This window comes from Zootoca vivipara, chromosome 2 (genome assembly GCF_963506605.1).
Source record: "Zootoca vivipara chromosome 2, rZooViv1.1, whole genome shotgun sequence".
NCBI lineage: Eukaryota > Metazoa > Chordata > Lepidosauria > Squamata > Lacertidae > Zootoca > Zootoca vivipara.
The window spans coordinates 8188643-8212848 of record NC_083277.1 but is presented as its reverse complement, the minus strand read 5'-3'; the positions used below and the strand labels follow the sequence as shown (position 1 = coordinate 8212848).

The 24206-nt window shown below is 49.4% G+C and overlaps 1 protein-coding gene across 1 annotated transcript; it reads right to left on the bottom strand.

Annotated features, from left to right (window-relative positions):
• Nucleotides 1-702: 702 nt before the first annotated feature.
• LOC118080231 (zinc finger protein 850-like) lies at nucleotides 703-23826 on the bottom strand. The gene is made up of 7 exons (XM_060270918.1): nucleotides 23495-23826; nucleotides 18435-19260; nucleotides 17352-17448; nucleotides 13768-14744; nucleotides 5165-5833; nucleotides 4156-4288; nucleotides 703-2491 (listed from the first exon to the last, which is right to left on the bottom strand). The coding sequence occupies exons 2-7, from the start codon at nucleotides 19107-19109 to the stop codon at nucleotides 1356-1358; spliced, it is 3687 nt and encodes a 1228-aa protein (XP_060126901.1). The 5' UTR covers nucleotides 19110-19260; nucleotides 23495-23826; the 3' UTR covers nucleotides 703-1355.
• Between the last annotated feature and the right edge of the window lie 380 nt (nucleotides 23827-24206).

Below are 24206 nucleotides of genomic sequence, written 5' to 3'. Positions count from 1 at the left end.
GGGTTTTTTTAATTAAAAAAAAGCAAAACCTAAAAACATCTAAAAACAAATTCAAAGCTCCAACTACACCATACCATTAAAGCAGCATCACACTGTTTAGCCACAGTTTCTCCATAAGGAATCCTGGGAACTGTGGTTTGCTAAGGGTGCTGCGAGTTGTTAGGAGTCCCCCTATTCCCCCCACAGAGCTACAGTTCCCAGGATGGTTTAACACTCAGTCCCTCTTCCCAGGGAAACTCTGTGGCCGCTGGACAAGATGGGCCACTGGCCTGATGCTGGTTCTCCTCTTATGTCTTTTTGAGGACACGGGAGGGGAAGGGTGAGCCAGCCTGAGCCTCACCTGGGCTCATTTCAGACACGATGGTTTATGCAGCCTTTCAAAGTCAAGGTTCAGTTACTCATCACTCTTCCTTTGTGGAGCTCAAGCCTTGAATGGAGCTGGCCAGAGCAACAGAAGCTCTTTTGTCCAGTGGTTCAGCAGAATGCACACCTAAACCTCTCCATCAAGTAAACTCATATAGAATTACAGAGTTGGAAGGGACCCTGAGGATCATCTAGTCCAGGCATAGGCAACCTTGGCTCTACAGATGTTTTGGAACTACAACTCCCATGATCCCTGACCAGTGGCCCTGTTAGCTAGGGATCATGGGAGTTGTAGTTCCAAAACATCTGGAGAGCCAAGGTTGCCTATGCCTGATCTGGTCCAAGCCCCTGCAATGCAGGAATTTGCAGCAGTCCCTTATGGGGATCAAACCTGCAACCTTGGCATTATCAGCACCACAACTCTAGCCGACTGAGCTACCCAGCTCTTCATAGCACAAACGAAACGGGCGATCCTGGGGGAAAAAGCATTAACACAAAATGCCGTTTCAGAAGAAATTAGTCATTGTCTTTCTTGCCAGTCTCCAGGCCCATGGATCTGCTAGTAGCAAAGTGCTTTTCTGAGCCTCCTACTCGCCATGTGCTTGGAAGCAACCCGTTACAGCCCCATTCTCAGAAGGGGAAATAACTCAACAACCCACCAACTTGGGAAAGTAGTTATCACCTTTCTGCTACACGTAAGCTCTGAACAATACAGTGGTACCTTGGTTTTTTAACGTAATCTGTTCGGGAAGACCATTCCAAAATGTTCAAAAACTGAGGCGCAAAGGGCGTCCTGCCAATTCAACAGAGAAAATTGTGAAAAACAACAGATACACGCAGTGGAAGCCATTTGACATCCGAGGCGTGTTCGAAAATGGAAGCATTTATTTCTGGGTTTTCAGCGTTTGAAAACTGAAATGTTCGGCAATGGAGACGTCCAAAAACCAAGGTACCACCGTATTAAGATCATAAGCCCACCTCCTGGTGCATATCTACAATTTATTTCCTGCGTGGGTTCTCTTGTGTGCAAGAAGATCTGAACTAGTAATGAAGCTTTTCCCACAGGCCAAGCACTTAAATGGCTTCTCCCCCGTGTGAGTGCTCTGATGCCTGCGGAAGTTAGACCTCAGGCTGAACGTCTTTCCGCAAACCCCGCAACTGTACGGTTTTTCACCGGTGTGGATTCTCTGGTGTCCCCGGAGGAGAGAGCTAGCGGTGAACCTTTTCCCGCACTCAGGACACTTGTACGGCTTCTCCCCCGTGTGAACGCACAGGTGCGAAATGAGCTGAGAGTTGTGCCCAAAGCTCCTCCCACAATCCGAGCACCGGTACGGCTTTTCCCCTGTGTGGATTCTCTCGTGTCTGATCAGGAATGTGCTCACGCTGAAGGACTTCCCGCAGTCGGAGCATTTGAAAGGCAGCTCTCCGCGATGGCTTTTCAGGTGGTTGGCAAAAGAGGAGTGTTGCCGGAACTGGCGCCCGCAGTCCGAGCATTTGTACGGCTTCTCCGCGGTGTGGGTCCGGTAATGTTTGGTGAGGTCCGAGCACATGGCAAAGCTCTTCCCGCAGCACGAACACCGGAAGGGCCGTTCTCCCGTGTGGGTCCTCAGGTGGCTGCCGAACGAGGAGCTCTGCCGGAAGCACTTCCCGCACTCCAAGCACTTGTAGGGTTTCTCTCCCGTGTGGGTCCGGTAGTGTCGAGTGAGGTCTGAGCTCACGGCGAAGCTTTCCCCGCAGTGCGTGCAGGTGTACGGCTTCTCGCCCGTGTGGGTCCTTGCATGGGCCACAAGGGTCGACTTCAAACTGAAGCTTTTCCCACACTCCATGCACTTATAGGGTTTCTCGCCCGTGTGGATTCGCTGATGCGCAGTGAATCCCGTGGGCCGACTGAACCCTCGTCCGCACACGTCACACTTGTGTCGTTTATCGTCTTTGAGGAGTCCCTGCTGGATGTTTTTCTCCAAGGCCTCCTTCCTTCTGGCATAAAGGACAGAATCTGCAGCGCTCCCTCCCGGATGATTTCCCCTTCGCCTCTCAGGGCACTCCCCTTCTTGGCTTGGAGGCTGCAACCGATCAGGATTTTCCGTCAGAGGAGTCTCCTCCTTGTTCTCGGTCCCCCGTCCATCACCTGCAGAAACAAAATTTTCAGAACTTCTATCAGCTGCAAATGCATTTAGAGTTCCATCTACGGTTTCGGTCCCTCAGTCTCAAAAAGGGTATATTGCAGAGGTGGAAAAAGTACAGGACAGGTGTGATCAGGGAATTGAAGCATTCCCCCTACAAGGAAAACTACAATGTTTGAGGATTTTTTTAGTGACAAAGAGGAGATGCATGTTGTTGTTTTTACAGACAAAAGGCCCACCCCCTCTATAATAATTTAAAAAACAGTGTTGTCAAGGAATTCAGGAAGGACTTCTTCGTGCCAGACATCTTTGATATATGGAACAAATGACACAAGAAGCAAGAAGACCCTCTCTTGCATGTCTATAATATAGACATGGAAGCATGGGAACGATTGTGAAATATGGATATAAAATGTACAGCATGTTACAGTTTCAAAATAATATATTGATCGTATCTAACACCGAGTAAAATGGCAAAAAAATATAAATTTAAATCAAATAAGCGTTGGAAATGTAAAGAGAAAGTAGGTTCTTTTTATCATATGTGGTGGTCTTATAGTAAGTTTAAGGTCTACTGGGAAATGATATATAATGAAATGAAAAGGATGTTTAAATTCGTAAAAAAAAAACTAACCAGAAGCTTTTCTCTTGGGAATTTTAGGAACAGAGACACCCAAACTGTATAGTAACTTATTTATGTTTACTACTACAGTGGCAAGAATGTACTACTACTACAGCGGCAGTAGCGTCCTGCAGACAATCGGAAGCCACGCAAAATGTTCGAGTTCAAAGGCATTCAGCTTCCGAGTTTCCACTGTATTCTGTATGATACTAATAAAAGGACTGAAAAGCCGCTTTCTCTGTGTGTCTGGATTCTTTCGGCAGTTAGGCCAGTGAGCTGCGTGGCGGCTCCCTCATGACACACCCCTCCCACCCCACGGCGGGAGATGCTGCCCCTCCACTTTCGGAGGCAGTAGGCTAGGAATCACGTGGGTGGAGAGTGCTGTTGCATTTAGGTCCTGCTGGGGGGCTTCCCATTTTGGTGTTTGTTTGCTGCTGTGATAATAGAGGGCCTGGGAATCCGATCCCCCTCCCTCATGGCAGGCTCCCAGTAATGGGGGGGAAAACAAAAAAGCTCTTACCAAGGTATTTTATTCAGTATTCACAGAGAGAGGTGTAGTAAAGTCCCCACCCCCTCCGTCTCTCCTATTACGGGTATATGTCATCCCTGTGTTGGCTGATCTGTGCCTCTGCGCTCTCTGCTCTCCTACTCTCAATGCCCACTGGATCCTGGGAGAGCAGGGGTCAGGAATGCTTTCCAAAGAAACTGAGTCTGACAGCTGTCTCTCCCCTGGTGCTTCTTCCTCCTCCTGTTCCTCTCCCAATATTCCCCAGCTTTTACCCTCTGCAGCCTCTGAACTGTGACCTTCTGCAAACCACTGTTCTAAATCTATACTGTCTCCCTCTTCTCTGGGAAGTGCGGGAGAAGGGGGAGGGGATGATCTCCACCATTCCTCCTCCGATGTCCAGTCCATAGCTGCCAAGTTTTCCCTTTTCTCACGAGGAAGCCTATTCAGCATAAGGGAATTTCCCTTAAAAAAAGGGATAACTTGGCAGCTATGATCCAGTCCCTGACAGCCAAGGCATATTGCCAAAATGAAAACCTCACCTAGCATGCTGGCACAGCCTTGGTCCTCCACCTCCTCTTTAGCCTCTGAGCCCACCGGCATCTGTCCAGCCTCCGATATCATTCCTGTTGCTGGAGTGCAATTCAAAGCTGTGCCTCCCGACAGCGGCAGCCCCTGAAATGGCAAAGAAGCATAACGGACAATACAGCAAAAGGGTTGGTTCAGCACTACTACTGCATGTTGGCTGATGTAAAATTAATTATTTCTATTAATAATAGAAAAAAACAAGCATGGACTAACGGAGTAGTGGGGGACCTCTGGCCTCTCCATAGGAATGACCTCCCCCATTTAATAATAATAATAATAATAATAATAATAATAATAATAATAATAATAAATTTATACCCCACCCATCTGGCTGGGTTTCCCCAGCCACTCTGGGTGGTTCCCAACAGAATATTAAAATCACGATAAAACATCAAACATGAAAAACTTCCCTAAACAGGGCTGCCTTCTGATGTCTTCTAAAAGTCAGATAGTTGTTTATTTCCTTGACATCTGATGGGGGGGGGGGCGTTCCACAGGGCGGGCGCCACTACCGAGAAGGCCCTCTGCCTGGTTCCCTGTAACCTCACTTCTCGCCATGAGGGAACCGTCAGAAGGCCCTCGGAGCTGGACCTCAGTGTCCGGGCTGAACGATGGGGGTGGAGACGCTCCTTCAGGTATACTGGGCCGAGGCCTTTTTCCTTCCGGCGCTACAATTCCCAGAATGATTTAACACTCACCCATCCCTCTTCCCAGGAAACTCTAGAGAATTGTAGCTTTGTGAAGGGAAATGGATATCTTAACGCTTAACCACTCCCAACAAACTACAGCTCCCAGAATTCTTTGGGGGAAGTAATGGCTGTTTAAATGGATGCTCTGAAAGTAGACTACCTTGGCTCTGGCTCCTCCTACTGGTGGCCTCCCTGCTTTCCACCCTGTCAGTTCCAATGAGCCCCAGCCCCCAGGGCCTGCAACATTTGGGACATCCTGATGAAGCGCCCTCACCTGCTGTTTTGGTTTCTTGGCTTCTCTTTGCCTCACCAGGAAGTCCTCAGCCAAAGCCACCGCCTGGACGCAGGTCTCTGGACAGCCATCTTTGACCCAGCTCTGCATCTCTGGAGGCAGGATGGCCAGGAACTGCTCCAGGATCAGCAGCTCCAGGATCCGCTCTTTGGAAGATCTCTCCGGCTTCAGCCAGTGATGGCAAAGATGCCACAGGCGGCTGCAGGCCTCGCGGGGCCCGTCAACGTCCTGGTAGTGGAATTCCCTGAAGAGTTTCCACTCCATGTCCAGGGTAGCAGACTCACTTCCTTGGGTCTCATCTCTCGCCTTCCAATTGTCTTCCCCATTGCTGGCGTCCAGCTTCCCATATTCCTGTGGTAACGCTCCAAGGAAGTTCGGCATGCCTTGGGGCCACTGGTTAGCGTTCGCCACGCCATCCAACAAGGCCAGAAAAGCCTTTGTGTTATGCCACAGAATGGGCTCCTGCCTTGCTGGGCTTTCCCATCCCGAATGAAGACATCTCACTGCCTTGAGGAGCTCCTGAGACCCTGAACATGGCAGAGTCCTCTTGTCGCCTGGTTCTTCTTTAAATGGCTCCGGCATTTCCCAGTTTGGAAAATCCAGATTGTTGCTGGCCTCAGGATCACAAGAGGATCCCCCCCCCCACGGACTCTACCCTGAGTTCAAATCCACCTGGGTCTTGTTCCTCCGTTTTTACCTTTGTCTGCATTCCCTGCTCTAACTCAGCCTGACTGACCGCCATTTTGACTCTCAGGGAAACAATGGCCTCACATCCGTGTGGCTACTATTTACCTCTCAAATTTTCAGCTCCTGTATTTTCACAGGGAAATAATTCCATCTTCTGGCTGCCCTAGAACAAAACAGAAACACATCACATCACAGAGAACAGAGAGGTTCTGAGCTCCGAAACAGTAAGAAAAAAAATTAACTGGAACTTGCAAGAAGGCAGCCAGTGTCCCTGAGGGAAAATAAGAGACAGAAAGGCAGAATTTAACAGCACATATGGAAATGTTTCTTCTGGATTTTCCTTTCAGCATCTCTCTTGGTAAAAAGAGTCAATGTTTTCCCCTTTGGGGCTTGAATATGGAAGATAGAGAAGGCTTTTTTTTTTTCTATTGCTCGGGAGGGCAGGAGACAAACCAGTTGATTCAAGTTACAAGAAAGGAGGAGATATTCTGACTCAACAACAGGAAGAACTTTCAGACAGCAAGAGCTGTCTGACAGTGGAACGGACTCCCTTGGGAGGTGGTGGGCTCACCTTCCTTGGAGATTTTTAAGCAGAGTTTGGATGACCATCTGTCATAAATGCTTTAGTTGAGATTCCTGCATTGCACAGGGTTCTACTAGATGACTCTCAGGTCCCTTCCAACTCCCCAGTTCTATGATTATTGGTCAAATCATATGAACGCAGGAAACTGCCTTCTACAGAGCCAGATGCAAAAGGTGATTCAATGATAATCATAATCGCGACATGGGAACTCTCATCCACCCAAACACCACCCCTTTTTTATTCCCCTCCTTGGAAAGGGGACATAACTCAGTGGTAAGTAAAAGGTAAAGGACCCCTGGATGGTTAAGTCCAGTCAAATGTGACTATGAGGTTGCGGCGCTCATCTCGCTTTCAGGCCGAGGCCGTTTGTCCACAGACAGCTTTCTGGGTCATGTGACCAGGCCAGCATGACTAAACCATTTCTAGTGCAACAGGACACTGTGATGGAAACCAGAGCGCACTGAAACGCCATTTACCTTCCCACCACAGCGGTACCTATATATCTGCTTGCACTGACGTGCTTTCAAACTGCTAGGTTGACAGGAGCTTGGACAGAACAGCGGGAGCTCATCCCGTTGCACGGAATTGAACCGCCGACCTCCTGATCCGCAAGCCCAAGAAGCTCAGTGGTTTAGACCACAGTGCCACCCAAGTCCTATACATGACTCAGTGGTAGAGGATCTGATCTGCCTTGCATTCAGAAAGTTTCATGTTCAACCACACCAAGTGGCTCTGGGAATGCCTCCTGTCCAAAACCCAGGAGACTTTGCCACTATCAGTCAGTAGTCAACGCTGAGCTAAATGGACCAAGGGTCTGATTCTGCCTTTCCTGGAGGGGCTGCTTTCTCTGTTCCTGACCTTCTGCACTCTCAGGCGCTCTCCTCTCCAGTCTCCAAACACACCCAGCCCCCAGGTGTGAGAAACCAGACGGAAAGAGGATAAGGTCCCCTCTCTACCCGTCTGCAGCACCAAAAGAACGCGCGGCTAAGAGATGCGCAAAGGCGCAGAGCCAAAACTCACCCGCCTTGACCCCGTGGCACCCGAAGGGACATCAAAGCAGGCACGCAGCAGCTGCATTCACATTTAGAGGAGCAACCCAGGAGAGCCGACCCAATAGGAGGCGGTGCAGGAAGGAGCTCCCACCCCCTCCTACTCTTTGCACTGCCGGGGTGGGGAAAGCTGGGCAGGAGCGCACCAACACACGCTTCCAACTTCCTCTCTTGTGTGCGCTCCGCATCCTCTCTAGGAGAAGAGCCTCTCTCCCGATTTAACTCCCAAAATAATCTCGTTCATAAACCAAGATCATGGCCACTGGTCCCATCACCTCCTGGCAAATAGAAGGGGAAGAAATGGAGGCAGTGAGAGATTTTACTTTCTTGGGCTCCTTGATCACTGCAGATGGTGACAGCAGTCACGAAATTAAAAGACGCCTGCTTCTTGGGAGAAAAGCAATGACAAACCTAGACAGCATCTTAAAAAGCAGAGACATCACCTTGCCGACAAAGGTCCGTATAGTTAAAGCTATGGTTTTCCCAGTTGTGATGTATGGAAGTGAGAGCTGGACCATAAAGAAGGCTGATCGCCGAAGAATTGATGCTTTTGAATTATGGTGCTGGAGGAGACTCTTGAGAGTCCCATGGACTGCAAGAAGATCAAACCTATCCATTCTTAAGGAAATCAGCCCTGAGTGCTCCCTGGAAGGACAGATCGTGAAGCTGAGACTCCAATACTTTGGCCACCTCATGAGAAGAGAAGAATCCTTGGAAAAGACCCTGATGTTGGGAAAGATTGAGGGCACTAGGAGAAGGGGACGACAGAGGACAAGATGGTTGGACAGTGTTCTCGAAGCTACGAACATGAGTTTGACCAAACTGCGGGAGGCAGTGCAAGACAGGAGTGCCTGGCGTGCTATGGTCCATGGGGTCACGAAGAGTCGGACACGACTAAACGACTAAACAACAACAATCTCGTTTACCTTTCTGCACAGGCTGCAGCTATAAAATTGACGAATTTACGCTGAAATGGCAACAAACAAACCCCAACAACCCTACAGGACGAATTAGAAACCAGGAAGAGGCACATTTTAATAAAGAACAGGGGAAGGTTAATTGAGAAACGATTGCAAATAATCACATCCACCAGTAGGTTTGATAGGAAGCCTGCTGTAAAAATTTTGAAGTATGGATTGGCGAAGGATTTATAATAATGGAGAAGGAGATGTAGAGGGGAAATCATCATATGAGGATCCCCAAAAGCGGGGAGGGGACACAGAGATCCAGCGCCGAGGGCCTTCTGGCGGTTCCCTCACTGCGAGAAGCAGAGCTACAGGGAACCAGGCAGAGGGCCTTCTCCGTAGTGGCACCCGCCCTGTGGAACGCCCTCCCATCAGAGGTCAAAGAGATAAATAACTACCCGACATTTAGAAAATACCTAAAGGCAGCCCTGTTTAGGGAAGCTTTTAATCTGTGATATTTTAATGTATTTTAATGCATGTTGGAAGCCACCCAGAGTGGTGGTGGTGGGGGTACCCGGCCAGATGGTTGGAGTATTGTTGTTGTTGCTGTTATGTCCCTCTTGTGTTTTCTGTTCTGTTCTTTCAGTTATTGCATGTGAAATTGAAAATGGCAAAAATAAACTGTACAGGCTGCAGCTATTGCATTGGAAAAGACATGGGGGTTTTATGGCTAAGACTAAGATTTTTTATTAATTTTTTTAAAAAAGAATTGTAATGGGAATCACAGGGATGCGGGTGGCACTGTGGGTTAAACCACAGAGCCTAGGGCTTGCCGATCAGAAGGTTGGCGGTTTGAATCCCCGCGACGGGGTGAGCTCCCGTTGCTCAGTCCCAGCTCTTGCCAACCTAGCAGTTCAAAAGCACGTCAAAGTGCAAGTAGATAAATAGGTACTGCTTCAAGTGGGAAGGTAAATGGCGCTTCCGTGTGCTGCTCTGGTTCACCAGAAGCGGCTTTGTCATGCTGGCCACATGATCTGGAAGCTGTACACCGGCTCCTTCGGCCAATAATGCAAAATGAGCGCCGCAACCCCAAAGTCGGTCACGACCGGACCTAATGGTCAGGGGTCCCTTTACCAAGGGCGTACCCACCACAGGGCAAGTTAGGGCAGCTGCCCTACTCTAGAAGCAGGGCTGGTGGGCAGAGGCGGAGCACAGCCCGGCGGAGCGCGAGTTCACCATTCCCGCCGCGCTGCGCCGCACCCTCCCTCCAGCTCCCCGGCGCCCCCTCAGGCAAGGCCAAGCGCGGCGGGGAACCAGGGAGCGCGGCGCGGTGAGCGGGAACGGCGAACTCGCGCTCCGCTGGGCTGGGCTCCGCCTCCGCCCACCAGCCCTGCTTCTAGGGAGGGGCACAGCCCGGCGGAGCGCGAGTTCGCCGTTCCCGCCCGCCGCACTGCGCCCTCCCTCCAGCTCCCCGTCGCGCCCTCTGGCAAGGCCAAGTGCGGCGGGGAACCAGAGAGCGCGGCGCGGCGGGCGGGAACGCTGAACTCGCGCTCCGCTGGGCTCCGCTTCCGCCCACCAGCCCTGCTTCTAGGGAGGGGCACAGCCCGGCGGAGCGCGAGCTCGCCGTTCCCGCCCACTTTGTGGCCCCTCCCCTTCCGTGCCTTGGCCCCTCCCCTTGGCCCCCCCTAGTTTTGATCCTGGGTACGCCCATGCCCTTTACCTTTAATGGGAATCACAGGTGGGCAGAGTGCCGTTGCATTCAGATCCAGCTTGTAACTTCCCACATGCATGTTTGACGTTTTACTGTGTTTGATGTTTTAATTCAGAGGTTTTCAACCTTTTTGGGTCCATGGCTCCCTTGACCAGCTACGTACATCCTTTCTGCGGCTCCGCTGTGGGGCTCAGGAGCCCAGTTGTGTCACCCCTTGCATGCAGAGCCCACAGCCCCTCACCCCTTTTCGAACTCCCTCCCTTGTGGAGTGTTCCCTAGGCCTCTTCTCCTCTCCCCTCTCCTTGGGAGTCCTCTGGGCAGCCACTGCTGCTGTCCCTGGTCTCTGAGCTGCGCCCCCCCCCCCAAAAGAGAGGTGCCTCCTCACACTGCCCCACAAGGGCCTCAGATTTTTCTGTCCATTCCCAACAGCAAAGGCCCCTTGCCAGTTTGCTTGCTTACTCTGAGGCTACCTCACGCATAGCTGCCAAGTCTCCTGTTTTTTTGCGGGAAATCCCCGGATTTTAATCCGTTTCCCGCTGTTATCCCAAATAGAAAAAAATCCCGGAAATCCCCCGGATTTCCTACCTGCCAGGGAGGCTCCATTTCGGGTGCTGCTCTGCCCATGTCTGGGCACTGGAAACCGGGCAGTGCCGGCACCAGAAGTTGCTTCCGGACATGCGTAGAAGCGACTTCCGGTGCCGCGCCACTGCTGATCCCGCATTTTTCAGCGGGAGACTTGGCAGCTATGTACCTCAGCTCCTGGCAGCCAACACCCCCTGGACAGAGGCCAGTGTTGTCCTTGGCCATCATTCAAGGCACTCCAGGGTGCCACGACACGCTGGTTGAAAACCACTGTTTTAATTGATTGGAAGCCGTCCAAAGTGGCAGGGGCAACCCAGTCAGCAGATGGATGCCTAATAATAATAATAATAATAATAATAATAAATCACTAGCCTGATCCAGCCAGGTTCTTCTCGTGTTCTTATGGATGTATACACACAAATAATTAAATAAATTCCAAAACCAAAGCAAAAATGCACGATCTTCCTCATCCACTTGATCTTGACAGCTGAGCAAAGCAACAGAGAAACAGGCTTTTTTTAAAAAAGTTTTTATAATGTTTCCCAGTGTTCTGCGAAGTTCACAGCATCGACAGAGCATTCAGAGCCATGAAACCAAGGGAATAATAATAATTTAAAAAGACACACACTGGCGGGAGCTGGTCCAGCAACATCTGGAACGGCAAAGGGTCCCCCACACGTGACCTAATAGACCTGCATATATTAGCCATTCTTGCCAATTAACTGAAACATCTACAGCAGGCATCCCCAAACTCGTCCCTCCAGATGTTTTAGGACTACAATTCCCATCATCCCTGACCACTGGTCCTGTTAGCTAGGGATGATGGGAGTTGTAGTTCCAAAACATCTGAAGGGCCGAGTTTGGGAATGCCTGATCTACAGAGTCAGACCACTAGCTCACCTAGTTCAGTACTGTCAACACTGACTGGCAGCAGCTCTCTGAGGTTATAGACAAGAGCTTTTCCCAAGTTGGTAGAGGAGGAGACTCGTTAATCTCAGGGTCATGGGTTCGAGCCCCATGTTTGGCAAAAGATTCCTGCATTGCAGGGGGTTGGACTAGATGACCCTCAGGATCCCTTCCGACTCTACAATTCTATGAAAAGGACTATTTAAAGGGGTATGATGTTTAAGTGCATAGTGCAGATAGGGCCCATCACACCACTTTAAAGAGCCCTTTTAGGGTGCCCCAATTCCCCTCACAGAGCTGCAATTCCCAGAGTGGTTTAAGAATCTGTCCCTCATCCCTGGAAACTGTAGCTCTCTGAAGAGTACAGGGGTGTCACCTAACAAAACTCAGCACCCTGAACAAATGACAGCTCCCAGAATGCTTTGGGAGAAGCCATGATTTTTTTCTTCAAAGTAATAGGATGCTGCTTTAACTGTATGGGGTAAACGAGGCCTTAAGAGTCCCATATGGGGATCGAACCTGCAACCTCGGCGTTATCAGCACCATGCTCTAACCAACTGAGCTATCCAGGCAAGAACATAGGAAGCAGCCTGACCTTCAGCCAGACCCTTGTTCCATCTAGTTCAGCCCCGTTTCAGGAAACTGGCAATGGCTCGCCATGGTTTCAGGCAGGGAAACTCCCCCAGCCCTTACCTGGATTGAACTACCGGTAGGAACCTTCTGCACACAAGGCAGGTGTCCCACAGCCCATCCCACTTCTCCTATAGAGATACGGCCACTGGGTAAATTATTGCAGGTGACCGCTAGGTTCTCAAGACTCGGTGGATCGATGCACACAAATATTCACAAAGCAGGTTGGTGCAATCATTTCCACGGCCAATAATTCTCTTAATGGTTTGTTCAGAAGATGGTCATGCTGCTTTGACAAACCTCCTATGCTTGTATTTTGCAATGGGGTCCCCTTATGCCTTCTCCCTTCACTCATGTAACAAAACACCTTTCAGTGAAGACATTTTAAAAACAAGTAAATTGAGGGGGTTATTCTAACGCAGGAGGTCACCTTGAGAGTAAATTCCTGTCCAGTATTTTTTTTTTTAAAAAAACACACACACATGAGAATGATCTTGTTCATGGGTAGGCAAACGAAGGCCCGGGGGCTGGATCCGACCCAATCGCCTTATAAATCCAGCCCGCTGACGGTGCGGGAATCAGCGTGTTTTTACATGAGTAGAATGTGTCCTTTTATTTAAAATGCATTTCTGGGTTATTTATGGGGCATAGGAATTCATTCATTTCCCCCCAAAATATAGTCCAGCTCCCCATAAGGTCTGAGGGAAAGTGGACCAGCCCCCTGCTGAAAAAGTTTGCTGACCCCTGATCCTTGTTTGACTACAACTCCCATCATCCCCAGCCAGTTTGGCCGAAGAACATGATGGGAGTTGTAGTCCAACAACATTTGAGGACCTAAGATTGAAGAACGCTGCTCTAGAGCAGGGAGTAGCAATGTGTCCCCCCCTCCAGAGGTTGTTAAGTTAGAACGCCCATCCTTTTTTTACTTTGAGCCATGCTAGCCAAGGCTGATGGAAGATGAAATCCAGCCTCTGGAGAGGCCCACATTGGCTACCCCATTCTATAGATCTGATCAGGCCGCCAGTAGGGTTGCCATATGTCCTCTTTTTCCAGGACATGTCCTCTTTTTCATGATGAGAGTTATCACAGAGATCCAGAGTTAAAAGTAGAAGTTGCCAAATGCATCCTCATTTTCTTGCTCTTCAAAATATGGCAACTCTAGATCCCGTATGCAAATACAGTAGTGCTTGGTTCCCGAACAGAATGTGTTCCGGGAGTCCATTCGACTTCCAGAACCGTTCGAAAACCAAGCTGCGGCTTCTGATTGGCTGCAGGAACTTCCTGCAGCCAATCGGAAGCTGTGGAAGTCACACAGGACATTCAGCTTCTGGAAATTGTTCGAAAACCAGAACACTAACTTCCAGTTTTCGATCATTTGGAAGCTGTAACATACAAGTTCCAAGGCATTCTGCAACCAAGGTATGATTGTATCGTGAAAAATTAGACAACTGAATTCAAAATTTAATCCCTTCTCCAGCAAGCATGCACACACACACACACACACACACACACACACAGAGTAAAAGTGCCTAGGATTTCCTTGCGATGTGTATTTTCTGATGTGCAATAAGGTTTGAGCGCAGCCTGAAGCTTTTCCCACATTCCGAACATTCGTACGGTTTTTCTCCCGTGTGGATTCTCAGGTGTCCCGTAAGGAGTGTGCTGACACCAAAGGTTTTCCCGCATTCGGGGCATTTGTATGGCTTCTCTCCTGTGTGGACTCGCTGGTGCCTGCTGAGCTGCTGGCTCACGGTGAAACTTTTCCCGCACTCCAGGCATTTGTACGGCTTTTCCCCCGTGTGGACTCTCCGGTGAGTAATAATCTGCGAACTGTTGCAGAAGCGCTTGCCACAGTCGGGACACTGGTACGGTTTCTCCCCTGTGTGCGAGATTTCGTGCCGGATCAGGTCTGAGCTCACGCTGAAGCTTTTCCCGCAGTCCGAGCACTTGAACGGCCGGTCTCCTGTGTGGATTCTCTGGTGGTTTTTCAGGTGCGAGCTTTGGCGGAATGCCTGCCCGCACTCCGCGCATTTGTACGGCTTCTCCCCCGAGTGAGTCCTCTTGTGCTTAATGAGCTGCGAGCTCACGCTGAAGCTTTTCCCGCATTGCTGGCACCCGTACGGCTTCTCGCCGTTGTGAGTCCTTTCGTGGGCTATCAGGTTCGACTTCAATGTGAAGGATTTCCCGCAGTCAGGACACTCGTACGGCTTCTCCCCGGTGTGGATTCTCTGATGTGCAATCAGGCCCGTGCTGCGGCTGAAGCTCTTCCCACAGACGCCGCAAGTTCTTTGCTTCTTGCCTTTGGGAGGGATCTGCTGGTTTGTGGGCTCAACAAAATCCCCAGGTGTTCTCCCAGGATCATTCACACTGTCTTCCGGGTGGCTTCCCATCTTTGTCTCTGAATAAGGCAGGAAAGCTGTTTTGTTATCCTGACATTGCAAATGAGGGTCTACTTGGGTTGGCCATTCCCGCTGTGGATTACCCTCCCGCTGATTCAGCCAACTGTCACCTGAAGGAGAGGAAAGCAACAATAATCTAGATGAATGGTTTGCAGTGAATTGGTAGGGAGTGGTTTAATGTTGGTTTAGTATAGCTTCATACTATGAGCTTGCTTTGAATTGTTGTTTTATGTTGTAGCTAGGGTTGCCAGACTCAATAGAGGGGGTTGGCAGGGGGTTGGACTGGATGGCCCTTGTGGTCTCTTCCAACTCTATGATTCTAGGACAGGACTTCTGTGCCTTTAATTGCCCTGCTCTCTTTTGAGTCTGGAAACCCTAGTTGTAGCTGGCATTATAATTGTTGCAGATAAACTTGGTTCTTAGTAAGTGTCCAAAGTAAGCTGACTTGGTCCATAAGAGGGGAGGGACACAAAAACCCATAGTGGGGGTTGAGGAAATACTTTTATCACAAGGGCGGGGTAAGTTTTGCAATCCAGGGGCCACATTTCTTTAAGGGCTTCCTTCTGGGGCCTACAATTCCCAGTTCCCTGTGACAAGGGGCTGATCGGTGAACCATTCTGGGAATTACACAAGATTTCTCCCCATCTTCCTCTCTCTGCTGAGTTCCACAAGGGGCAAAACTGAGACCACATTCACACCATAGTTTTAAAGTAAAAAGGTAAAAAAGGTAAAGGTAACCAGGACGGTTAAATCCAGTCAAGGGTGAATATGGGGTTGCGGCGCTCATCTCGCTTTCAGGCTGAAGGTGCTGGTGTTTGTCCACAGACAGCTTTCCGGGTCATGTGGCCAGTAGGACTAAACCGCTTCTGGTGCAACGGAAACACTGTGACGGAAGTAAGAGCGCACGAAAATGCTGTTTACCTATTTATCTACTTGCACTTGGGTGCTTTCGAACTGCTCGGTGGGGAGGAGCTGGAACAGAGCAATGGGAGCTCACTCCGTCTTGGGGATTCGAACCACCGACTTTCTGATCATTAAGCCCAAGAGGCTCAGTGGTTTAGACCACAGTGCCCCCACATAGCACTTTAAGCAGGCATGGCTTCCTCCAAAGAATTCTGGGAGCTGGAGTTTCTTGTGGTTGTGCTGAGTGTTCTAGGGGAGCCCTATTCCCCTCCCAGAGCTACAGTTCCCAGAGTCCCCTGTGAGGAGGGATTGATAGTTATAGCACGCTGTGAACTGTAGCTCTGAGAGGGAAATAGGTGCTTCCTAGCAACTGTCGGTACCCTTAACAAACCACAGCTCCCAGAATTCTTGGGGGTGGAGCCATGGCAGTTTAAAGAGGTATCATAGCGCTTAAAATTTATGGTCTGAATGTGGCCTAGCTCCTTCTAAGCACTAACTGCAATGCCAGGGGCGTTGCTAGCCGTTCCGTCACCCGGGGCAGCAAACGCGGAGTCACCCCTGGGGGCGGGGCAGCACTCCGCAGCATCGTGACGTCACGATGCATACGTCATGACGTGCAGGCATGGTGCCGCCTCGCTGGCCCGCCCCTCGACGTTGCCCTTGCGCGCGCCGCAGGAGGAAGGGAGAGCGTGCGTTGGCTGAGCAAGCCAAGCCCTGCAGCGCATGGCAATGTTTTTGCCGGGCAGCTGCCGGGACCGGCTTGCTCCCTCGGTCGACACACATTCCCTTCCTGCTGTGGCGTGCATTCTCCCTGGGTGGAGTTGAGGGGAGGGCCAGCGAGGTGACCCGCCCCTCAACTCCGTCCAGGGAGAGCGCACGTAGGCCGAGGGAGGGAGCAAGCTGAGTCCGGCCCGCCGCCCAGCGAAAACCTTGATCGGCGTGCAGCGGCGGCTGGCTTGTGCTTGCTCTCTCGCTCTGCCGCTGCCGGCTCTCACTTTCCTCTTTTTTTGGTGTTTTTCGGCTGGGGTGGGCACTGGGCGGAGCCGCGTGTGGAGCCGAGGGGCATGCCAGCGAGGCGTCATGCTTGAGGCTGGTGTGACGCCCCTCCTCGCTGGCCCGTCCCTCGCCTCCGCGTGTGGCTCCACCCCAGCCGAAAAGGAAAAGGAAAGCGCGAGCTGGCAGCAGCAGAGCGAGAGAGCAAGCACAAGCCAGCCGCCGCCTCACGATGAGCAAGGTTTTGGGAATCGGCTGAGTTGCAGATCGCGGGGGTGGGCCCCCGGCGAGTGTCTGTCACCCCCCCAGGGCGGTGCCCGGGGCAGCCCGCCCCCCCCTGTAGCGACGCCCCTTGTGCAATGGGATAAATCTCAAGGCAAATCTTTAAAAATTAGAACAGCCTTTATCAAACTCAGTATGAAAGGGGAAAATGTGCTAAGAGGAAGGCCTGCTTGACAAACCCTCACCGTGATCAACTCCCGCCTGGAAACCTATGTCCCCACTGTGGAAGGACGTGTGGATCCAGAATTGGCCTCCACAGTCACTTACGGACTCACTGTTAAGACCGTGTTCATGGAAGACAATCTTACTTGGATACGAGTGATCCCCAAAGAAGAATAGGGCATTCTTTCAAGCCCCAGTTCAGTTGTTGGGGCTGACCCTGCAGGCTCTGGAGAAAGCGTTTGAAGGTTTGTGCACCCACAGACAACACATGGGCACCTCCTGTTCTAGGGACTGAACAGGGAAGATCAGAGCTGAGGTTTAAGCACCCGGGGCAGGAAGAAGCCTGCATTCCAGGCAACCAAGGACTTCCGCCTTACCCAAAGAGGACGCACCTCTGCCACCCTCTTCTTTGACTACCACACGTGGCAGCTTCTCTCTGGCCTCTGAAGGAGCCGCGGGATTCGTAGGCACTACCTGAAACAACCAGGAGGACACAACCCGGTCAAGGCAGCTGGAGAAAGGCAACAGGGTGGATGGAAAAGTACTGGGCAAAGGGGCAGGGGGTGCCGGAAAGAAGGCTGGACCGTTGGTCCTCTGATGGGCTACTCAAAAGGAGGGTGCATCTAGTCCATCTTTCTCTTCCCACAGTGACCAATCAGATTCATCTTGGGAAGCTGGCAAACAACAATGCGTTGTTTTGAGAATCCCACAAAGAACAACACATTGTTTGGGAATCCAGCAGGCAACAATGCAGTATTATCACAAACTTTGAATGCCGCCAGGGTCAGCTTAGAAACAAATGTTCTCGTATCTGACTCCCAGTAATGTGTAAGACAGGTACAAATATTTGCTGGAAATGTAAAAAAAAAAAACACAAGGCACCTTCTATCATATGTGGTGGTCTTGTAAGGTAATAAAAGCATTCTGGGAAATGATATATAATGAGGTGAAAAAAAATGTTCAAATTAACTTTTGTAAAAACAAACAAACCAGAGACTTTTTTTATTAGGATTTATAGGCACAGACATTCCAAGGGAGCAGAGAAGATTTTTTATGTTTGTGATGATAGCCACACGGATGCTAGTAGCCAGAGATGGAAAGAAGATAAAGTCCCTACGAGAGAAGAATGGCAAATTAAACTGCTGGATTATGCCGAAATGGCAAAACTGACTGGAAAGTTCAGGAACCAAGAAGACCAAAACTTTAATGAAGAATGGGAATTTTTGCAATTTACCTTGTAATGCAGCAAGTATTATGGAAACAATAGAGTAATATAAAATATGGACTACTGAAAAATATGCAGTAAAGGTTAACAATAGGACCCATGGAGGGGATGCTGGAAGCCCAGAGATTCGAAGGGATCTTTAACTGTGGGTGTGTCTAGTTGGATTGTTATATCTTTATACTTGTAAAATCAAATAAAAATTATTTCAAAAAAGGAAAGAAATAAATGCCCTCACCTCTTTGGGTTTCTCACCCATTTGCTGCCTCCCCAGGAAACCTTCTGCCAGGGCCACCGCCTGGGCGCAGGTCTCCGGCCTGCCTTCCCTGACCCAGTTCTGCATCTCCGAGGGCAGGACGGCCAGGAACTGCTCCAGGACCAGCAGCTCCAGGATCTGCTCCTTGGTGTGCCTCTCTGGCTTCAGCCACCGGTGGCACAGGTACCAGAGATGGCTACACACTTCCCGCGGCCCCCCGACCTCCTGGTAGCGGAGCTGACGGAAGTTCAGCCGCTGCATCTCCAGGGCGACGGTGTCCCTTTCCCGGGGCTCCTCCTTGACTCCCCCAGAATCCAAACCCATGTGGGCCTCTTCTGATGTTCTGCTGAGGTCTGCCGGGAGGATGTTTGCGCGGTCTCCTTCAGGGCTGCCACTGCCGCAGTGCGTTCTTTCCGTAGAGAGCGGGCAAGGCTTGGGATCTTCCCGTGGGGCAAGTTCTGGCAAGCATGGGCCGCTCCATCCCATGTTTGGCGACTGCCTCGCTGTCGGGAACAGCTCCATAACCTCCCGCTGGACTCTGCCAGGCCCCTTCTGCAATTGAGGTCCTGCTCCGCCCTGCCTCTCTGCTCGTGTTCCCGGAACTGCGCGCCGATTCGGCAAAGCTTGAATTTCACTCCGGTCCATCCCTTGTGCCATCTCTCACACAGAATGTGACAGCTCCGCCTCGCTCCGCCCCAGCTCCTAAACCATGTCTTCAGTCGCCTGCTTCGTTCGGTTCAGCCACTCAATCTGGTGCGAGGTAAGAAGCTCCATTGGCAATGACCCTGTCCTGAATCCAATGACAAACCTCGCAGAGGCAAAAGACAGAAGATTATTCCTGAAGAATTTTTATTTTATTTTTAAGAGCTGTGTTACATTCAGAACATAGAAAGTCAGGCCATCAGCCTAACTACCTCAGTGTTGTTTGCACTGACTGGCATTAGTTCTCTAGGATTTCTCTCCTTTCCCCTCCAAATTGTTTTATTTGATTTTACATATTAAGAATTACAATCATACCACAACACATTCCAAAAGTACAAGATTCCCACGAATCACTAGACATCCCTCCTCCCCCTCATTGTTAAACCTTTTCTCCTGCATCTTTTAATCAAAAATTTTATATTTCCATAGTTTCCATAGTTCAGGTAGGTAACCATGTTGGTCTGACACAGTCGAAATAAATAAAAAAATTATCCAGTAGCACCTTAGAGACCAACTACGGGAAGTATGTTCTGGGTATAAGCTTTCGTGTGCATGCACACGAAAGCTTATATCCAGAACAAAGTTGGTCTTGTATCCAGAACAAAGTTGGTGCTACTGGACATTTTTTTATTTATTTCCATAGTTCTCGTTACATTATAAGTGTTATTGCAATCCCGCTAATGATTTTAACCATTTACAGTATTCTCCAAGGTAAATTATAAATTTCCTTCATTTCTTATTAAATTTTTCGTCTTCCTAATTTCTGATCGTTCCGGTCATTTTAGCCATTTCAGCATAGTCTTGATCTGCCATTCTTCTCTGGTAGCGAGTTTATGTTCTTTTCACCTCTGAGCTAGAAGTAGGATTTCTCTCTCAACCCTGACTGGAGTTAGAATCATAGAATCATAGAGATGGAAGAGATCCAGTCCAACCCCCTGCCAAGCAGGAAACACCATCAAAGCATTCCTTTGCTGGGAACTGAACCTGCGACCTTCTGCATGCCAAGCAGATGTTCCAGGACTGAGATGAAAAGGCTTAGCAGGTTCTTGCAGGGGTATTAAGCACATTTCCCAGGCACCTCCTCAACAGCAGATAAAAGCGGTTCTATTCTGCCACGATTCTGAAGCAATTTATATTTGTGTTGCTCAGTCTGTTTATGGTTTTGGTTTGAGCTGCAGAGTCAGTTTCTGGTGGCTCAATTAGTGAATTGTTCCTTTCTTGCTATGTGGGTCTTATCTTGAATATCACAGGTGCGAGAGGAGTGGAAGGGGATGCGAGCGAGGTAACACTTTGTGTATTATCTGCCTTACTTGGGGATCAAGAAATAGCTAAATTTTGTCCCTACTGAGAAAAAGGGAAAGTTTAACAGCTCAGCAGAACACATGATTTGCATGCAGAAGGCTCCCAGGTTCAACCCTCAGCATTTCCATGTAGGACTAGAAAGGACTATTGTCTGAAACTGTGGAGAGCTGCTGCCAGTCAGTGTGGACAATACTGAGCTAGGGAAACCAATGGTCTGACTTAGTATATGGAAACTGTACAGGGAAGTTTTTTAAAAATGTTTTATTATGTTTTATAGGGGATGCGGGTGGCCACTTGGGCTTGCCGATGAGAAGGTCAGCAGTTCGAATCCCGGCAATGGAGTGAGCTCTCGATGCTCTGTCCCAGCTCCTGTCAACCTAGCAGTTCGAAAGCATGCCAGTGCAAGTAGATAGATAGGTACTACTGTGGCGGGAAAGTGAACGGCATTTCCATGTGCTCTGGTTTCCGTCACGGTGTCCCGTTGCACCAGAAGTGGTTTAGTCCTGCTGGCCACATGACCCGGAAAGCTGTCTGTGGAGAAACGGCGGCTGAAAGCGAAATGAGTGCTGCAACCCCATAGTCACCTTTGACTGGACTTAACCGTCCAATGGCCAGAGGATTGGAGAAGATCAGTCTACATCCCAATCCCAAAGAAGGGCAGTGCCAAAGAATGCTCCAACTACCGCACAATTGCGCTCATTTCACACGCTAGCAAGGTTATGCTTAAAATTCTACAAGGCAGGCTTAGGCAGTATGTGGACCGAGAACTCCCAGAAGTGCAAGCTGGATTTCGAAAGGGCAGAGGAACCAGAGACCAAATAGCAAACATGCGCTGGATTATGGAGAAAGCTAGAGAGTTCCAGAAAAACGTCTACTTCTGCTTCATTGACTATGCAAAAGCCTTTGACTGTGTCGACCACAGCAAACTATGGCAAGTTCTTAAAGAAATGGGAGTGCCTGATCACCTTATCAGTCTCCTGAGAAATCTCTATGTGGGACAAGAAGCTACAGTCAGAACTGGATATGGAACAACTGAGTGGTTCAAAATTGGGAAAGGAGTACGACAAGGTTGTATATTGTCTCCCTGCTTATTTAACTTATATGCAGAATTCATCATGCGAAAGGCTGGACTAGATGAATCCCAAGCCGGAATTAAGATTGCCGGAAGAAATATCAACAACCTCAGATATGCAGATGACACAACCTTGATGGCAGAAAGCGAGGAGGAATTAAAGAACCTTTTAATGAGGGTGAAAGAGGAGAGCGCAAAATATGGTCTGAAGCTCAACATCAAAAAAACCAAGATCATGGCCACTGGTCCCATCACCTCCTGGCAAATAGAAGGGGAAGAAATGGAGGCAGTGAGAGATTTCACCTTCTTGGGCTCCTTGATCACTGCAGATGGTGACAGCAGTCACGAAATTAAAAGACGCCTGCTTCTTGGGAGAAAAGCAATGACAAACCTAGACAGCATCTTAAAAAGCAGAGACATCACCTTGCCGACAAAGGTCCGTATAGTTAAAGCTATGGTTTTCCCAGTAGTGATGTATGGAAGTGAGAGCTGGACCATAAAGAAGGCTGATCGCCGAAGAATTGATGCTTTTGAATTATGGTGCTGGAGGAGACTCTTGAGAGTCCCGTGGACTGCAAGAAGATCAAACCTATCCATTCTTAAGGAAATCAGCCCTGAGTGCTCCCTGGAAGGACAGATCGTGAAGCTGAGGCTCCAATACTTTGGCCACCTCATGAGAAGAGAAGAATCCTTGGAAAAGACCCTGATGTTGGGAAAGATTGAGGGCACTAGGAGAAGGGGACGACAGAGGACAAGATGGTTGGACAGTGTTCTCGAAGCTACGAACATGAGTTTGACCAAACTGCGGGAGGCAGTGCAAGACAGGAGTGCCTGGCGTGCTCTGGTCCATGGGGTCACGAAGAGTCGGACACGACTAAACGACTAAACAACAACAACAACCGTCCAGGGGTCCTTTACTTTTTACCTTTTTTAACCTATTATGTTTTATATATGTTGGAAGCTGCCCAGAGTGGCTGGGGCAACCCATTCAGATGAGTGGGGAATAAATAAAACAACAACAACAACAATAATGTGCTCACATGTTACTAGCCCAGAGATGGAAAGAAGACAAAGTCCAGAGAAGCTGACACGGAGCAATGGATTCAAGCTACAAGAAAGAAGATTCCACCTAAACATTCCTGACAGTAAGAGCTGTTCGGCAGTGGAATTTGCTACCAAGGAGTGTGGTGGAGTCTCCTTCTTTGGAGGTCTTTAAGCAGAGGCTTGACAGGCATATGTCAAGAATGCTTTGATGGTGTTTCCTGCTTGGCAGGGGGTTGGACTGGATGGCCCTTGTGGTCTCTTCCAACTCTATGATTCTCCACGGGAGAAGAAAGGCAAGCAAAGCTGACTGGAAAACTCAGGAACCCAGAGGACAAAACCTTTTTTTTAAAGAACAGGAAAAAAATGATAATTTATTTAGGAGACCACTGCAAGCAGATGAAAACATGAGCAGGATTTCAATCTCACTTGCAATGTAACAAATAATACCATGGATATTAACATGGATTGATATAAAATATAAATTATGAAATAATATGCAGTTGTAAATGTTGACAATAGGACCCGTGGAGGAGGTGGGGGGAAATCTCGAGATTCAGATTAATCTCTATATATGGATATGCATTTTGATTAAATCAAATAAAAATGATTTCAAAATATATATGAGGAGGAGGAGGAGATTCCTGTATGTGTCAGTAGAGAGACATGGGCTGCAATCGACAGAGAACCTGCTCTGCATGCACAAGATCCCAGTGTCAATCCCCAAGCAGGGCTGTCCTGAAACCCCAGGGGGCTGCTGCCTGCCAGTGCAGACAATACGGGGCTGTATGGACTATCAGTCTGACTCCGTACATGTCAAAACGCCCTCGCCGCTTCCAAACCACCTGAATGAGTTTTCCTTGCCGATTCCTCTTCCCTCCTGTCTCGCCTCCCTCGTTGCCCCAAAACACAGCTTTGCACTCACCTCTCTGACCTTCTGCACAACGAAGCCATGGTTTTGCAGCCGAGTTCCCTGGCAGGAAAAGGAAGGGACAGCATTGACTGGCTGCTCCCTGGGCCTCTCTGCAAAACACAGCTCTATCTGTTTAACCCATTGGGGGCTGTGGGGCAGTTTCCCAACAGAGAGGTGGCATGTGAGCAAACAGGCTGGAATAGCTGTCTTATTAAAAGCAGAGTCAGCCAGACCCCTTGGGTCCATCTAGCATTGTCTACACCAGGGGTCAGCAAACTTTTTCAGCAGGGGGCCGATCCACTGTCCCTCAGACCTTGTGGGGGGCCAGACTATATTTTGAAGGGGAAAAAATGAATTCCTATGCCCCCACAAATAACCCAGAGATGCATTTTAAATAAAAGGACACATTCTACTCATGTAAAAACACGCTGATTCCCGGACCATCCGCGGGCTGGATTTAGGAGGAGATTGGGCCGGATCCGGCTACACCAGGTCTACACCAAGTATGCCCAACACGTAGATCACTGGATGTCTGTGGTAGATCACTGGTAGATCCAAAGCAGCTCAACAACTTTAGCTCCCCTAAAAAAAGCTCAACATTTTTGCCCTGCACCCCCCCCCCAAATTTGGCTTTCCTCCTCCCTAAAAGGTCAACAACTTTGACCTGAACCCCCACAAAACAGGTCTTCCCTCCTCCCTAAAATGCTCAACAACTTCGACCTGA

Bases quoted from the DNA above. Each gene is read 5' to 3' on its own strand.
- LOC118080231 (XM_060270918.1), bottom strand. From the start codon at position 19,109: ATGGCACAAGGGATGGACCGGAGTGAAATTCAAGCTTTGCCGAATCGG. The intron at 5,834-13,767 runs TAGGCACTTTTA...AACTCAGGGTAG, and splicing joins TACACATCGCAAGGAAATCC to AGTCCGTGGGGGGGGGGATC. The intron at 2,492-4,155 runs GTGAGGTTTTCA...TTGTTTCTGCAG, and splicing joins AGGCTGTGCCAGCATGCTAG to GTGATGGACGGGGGACCGAG.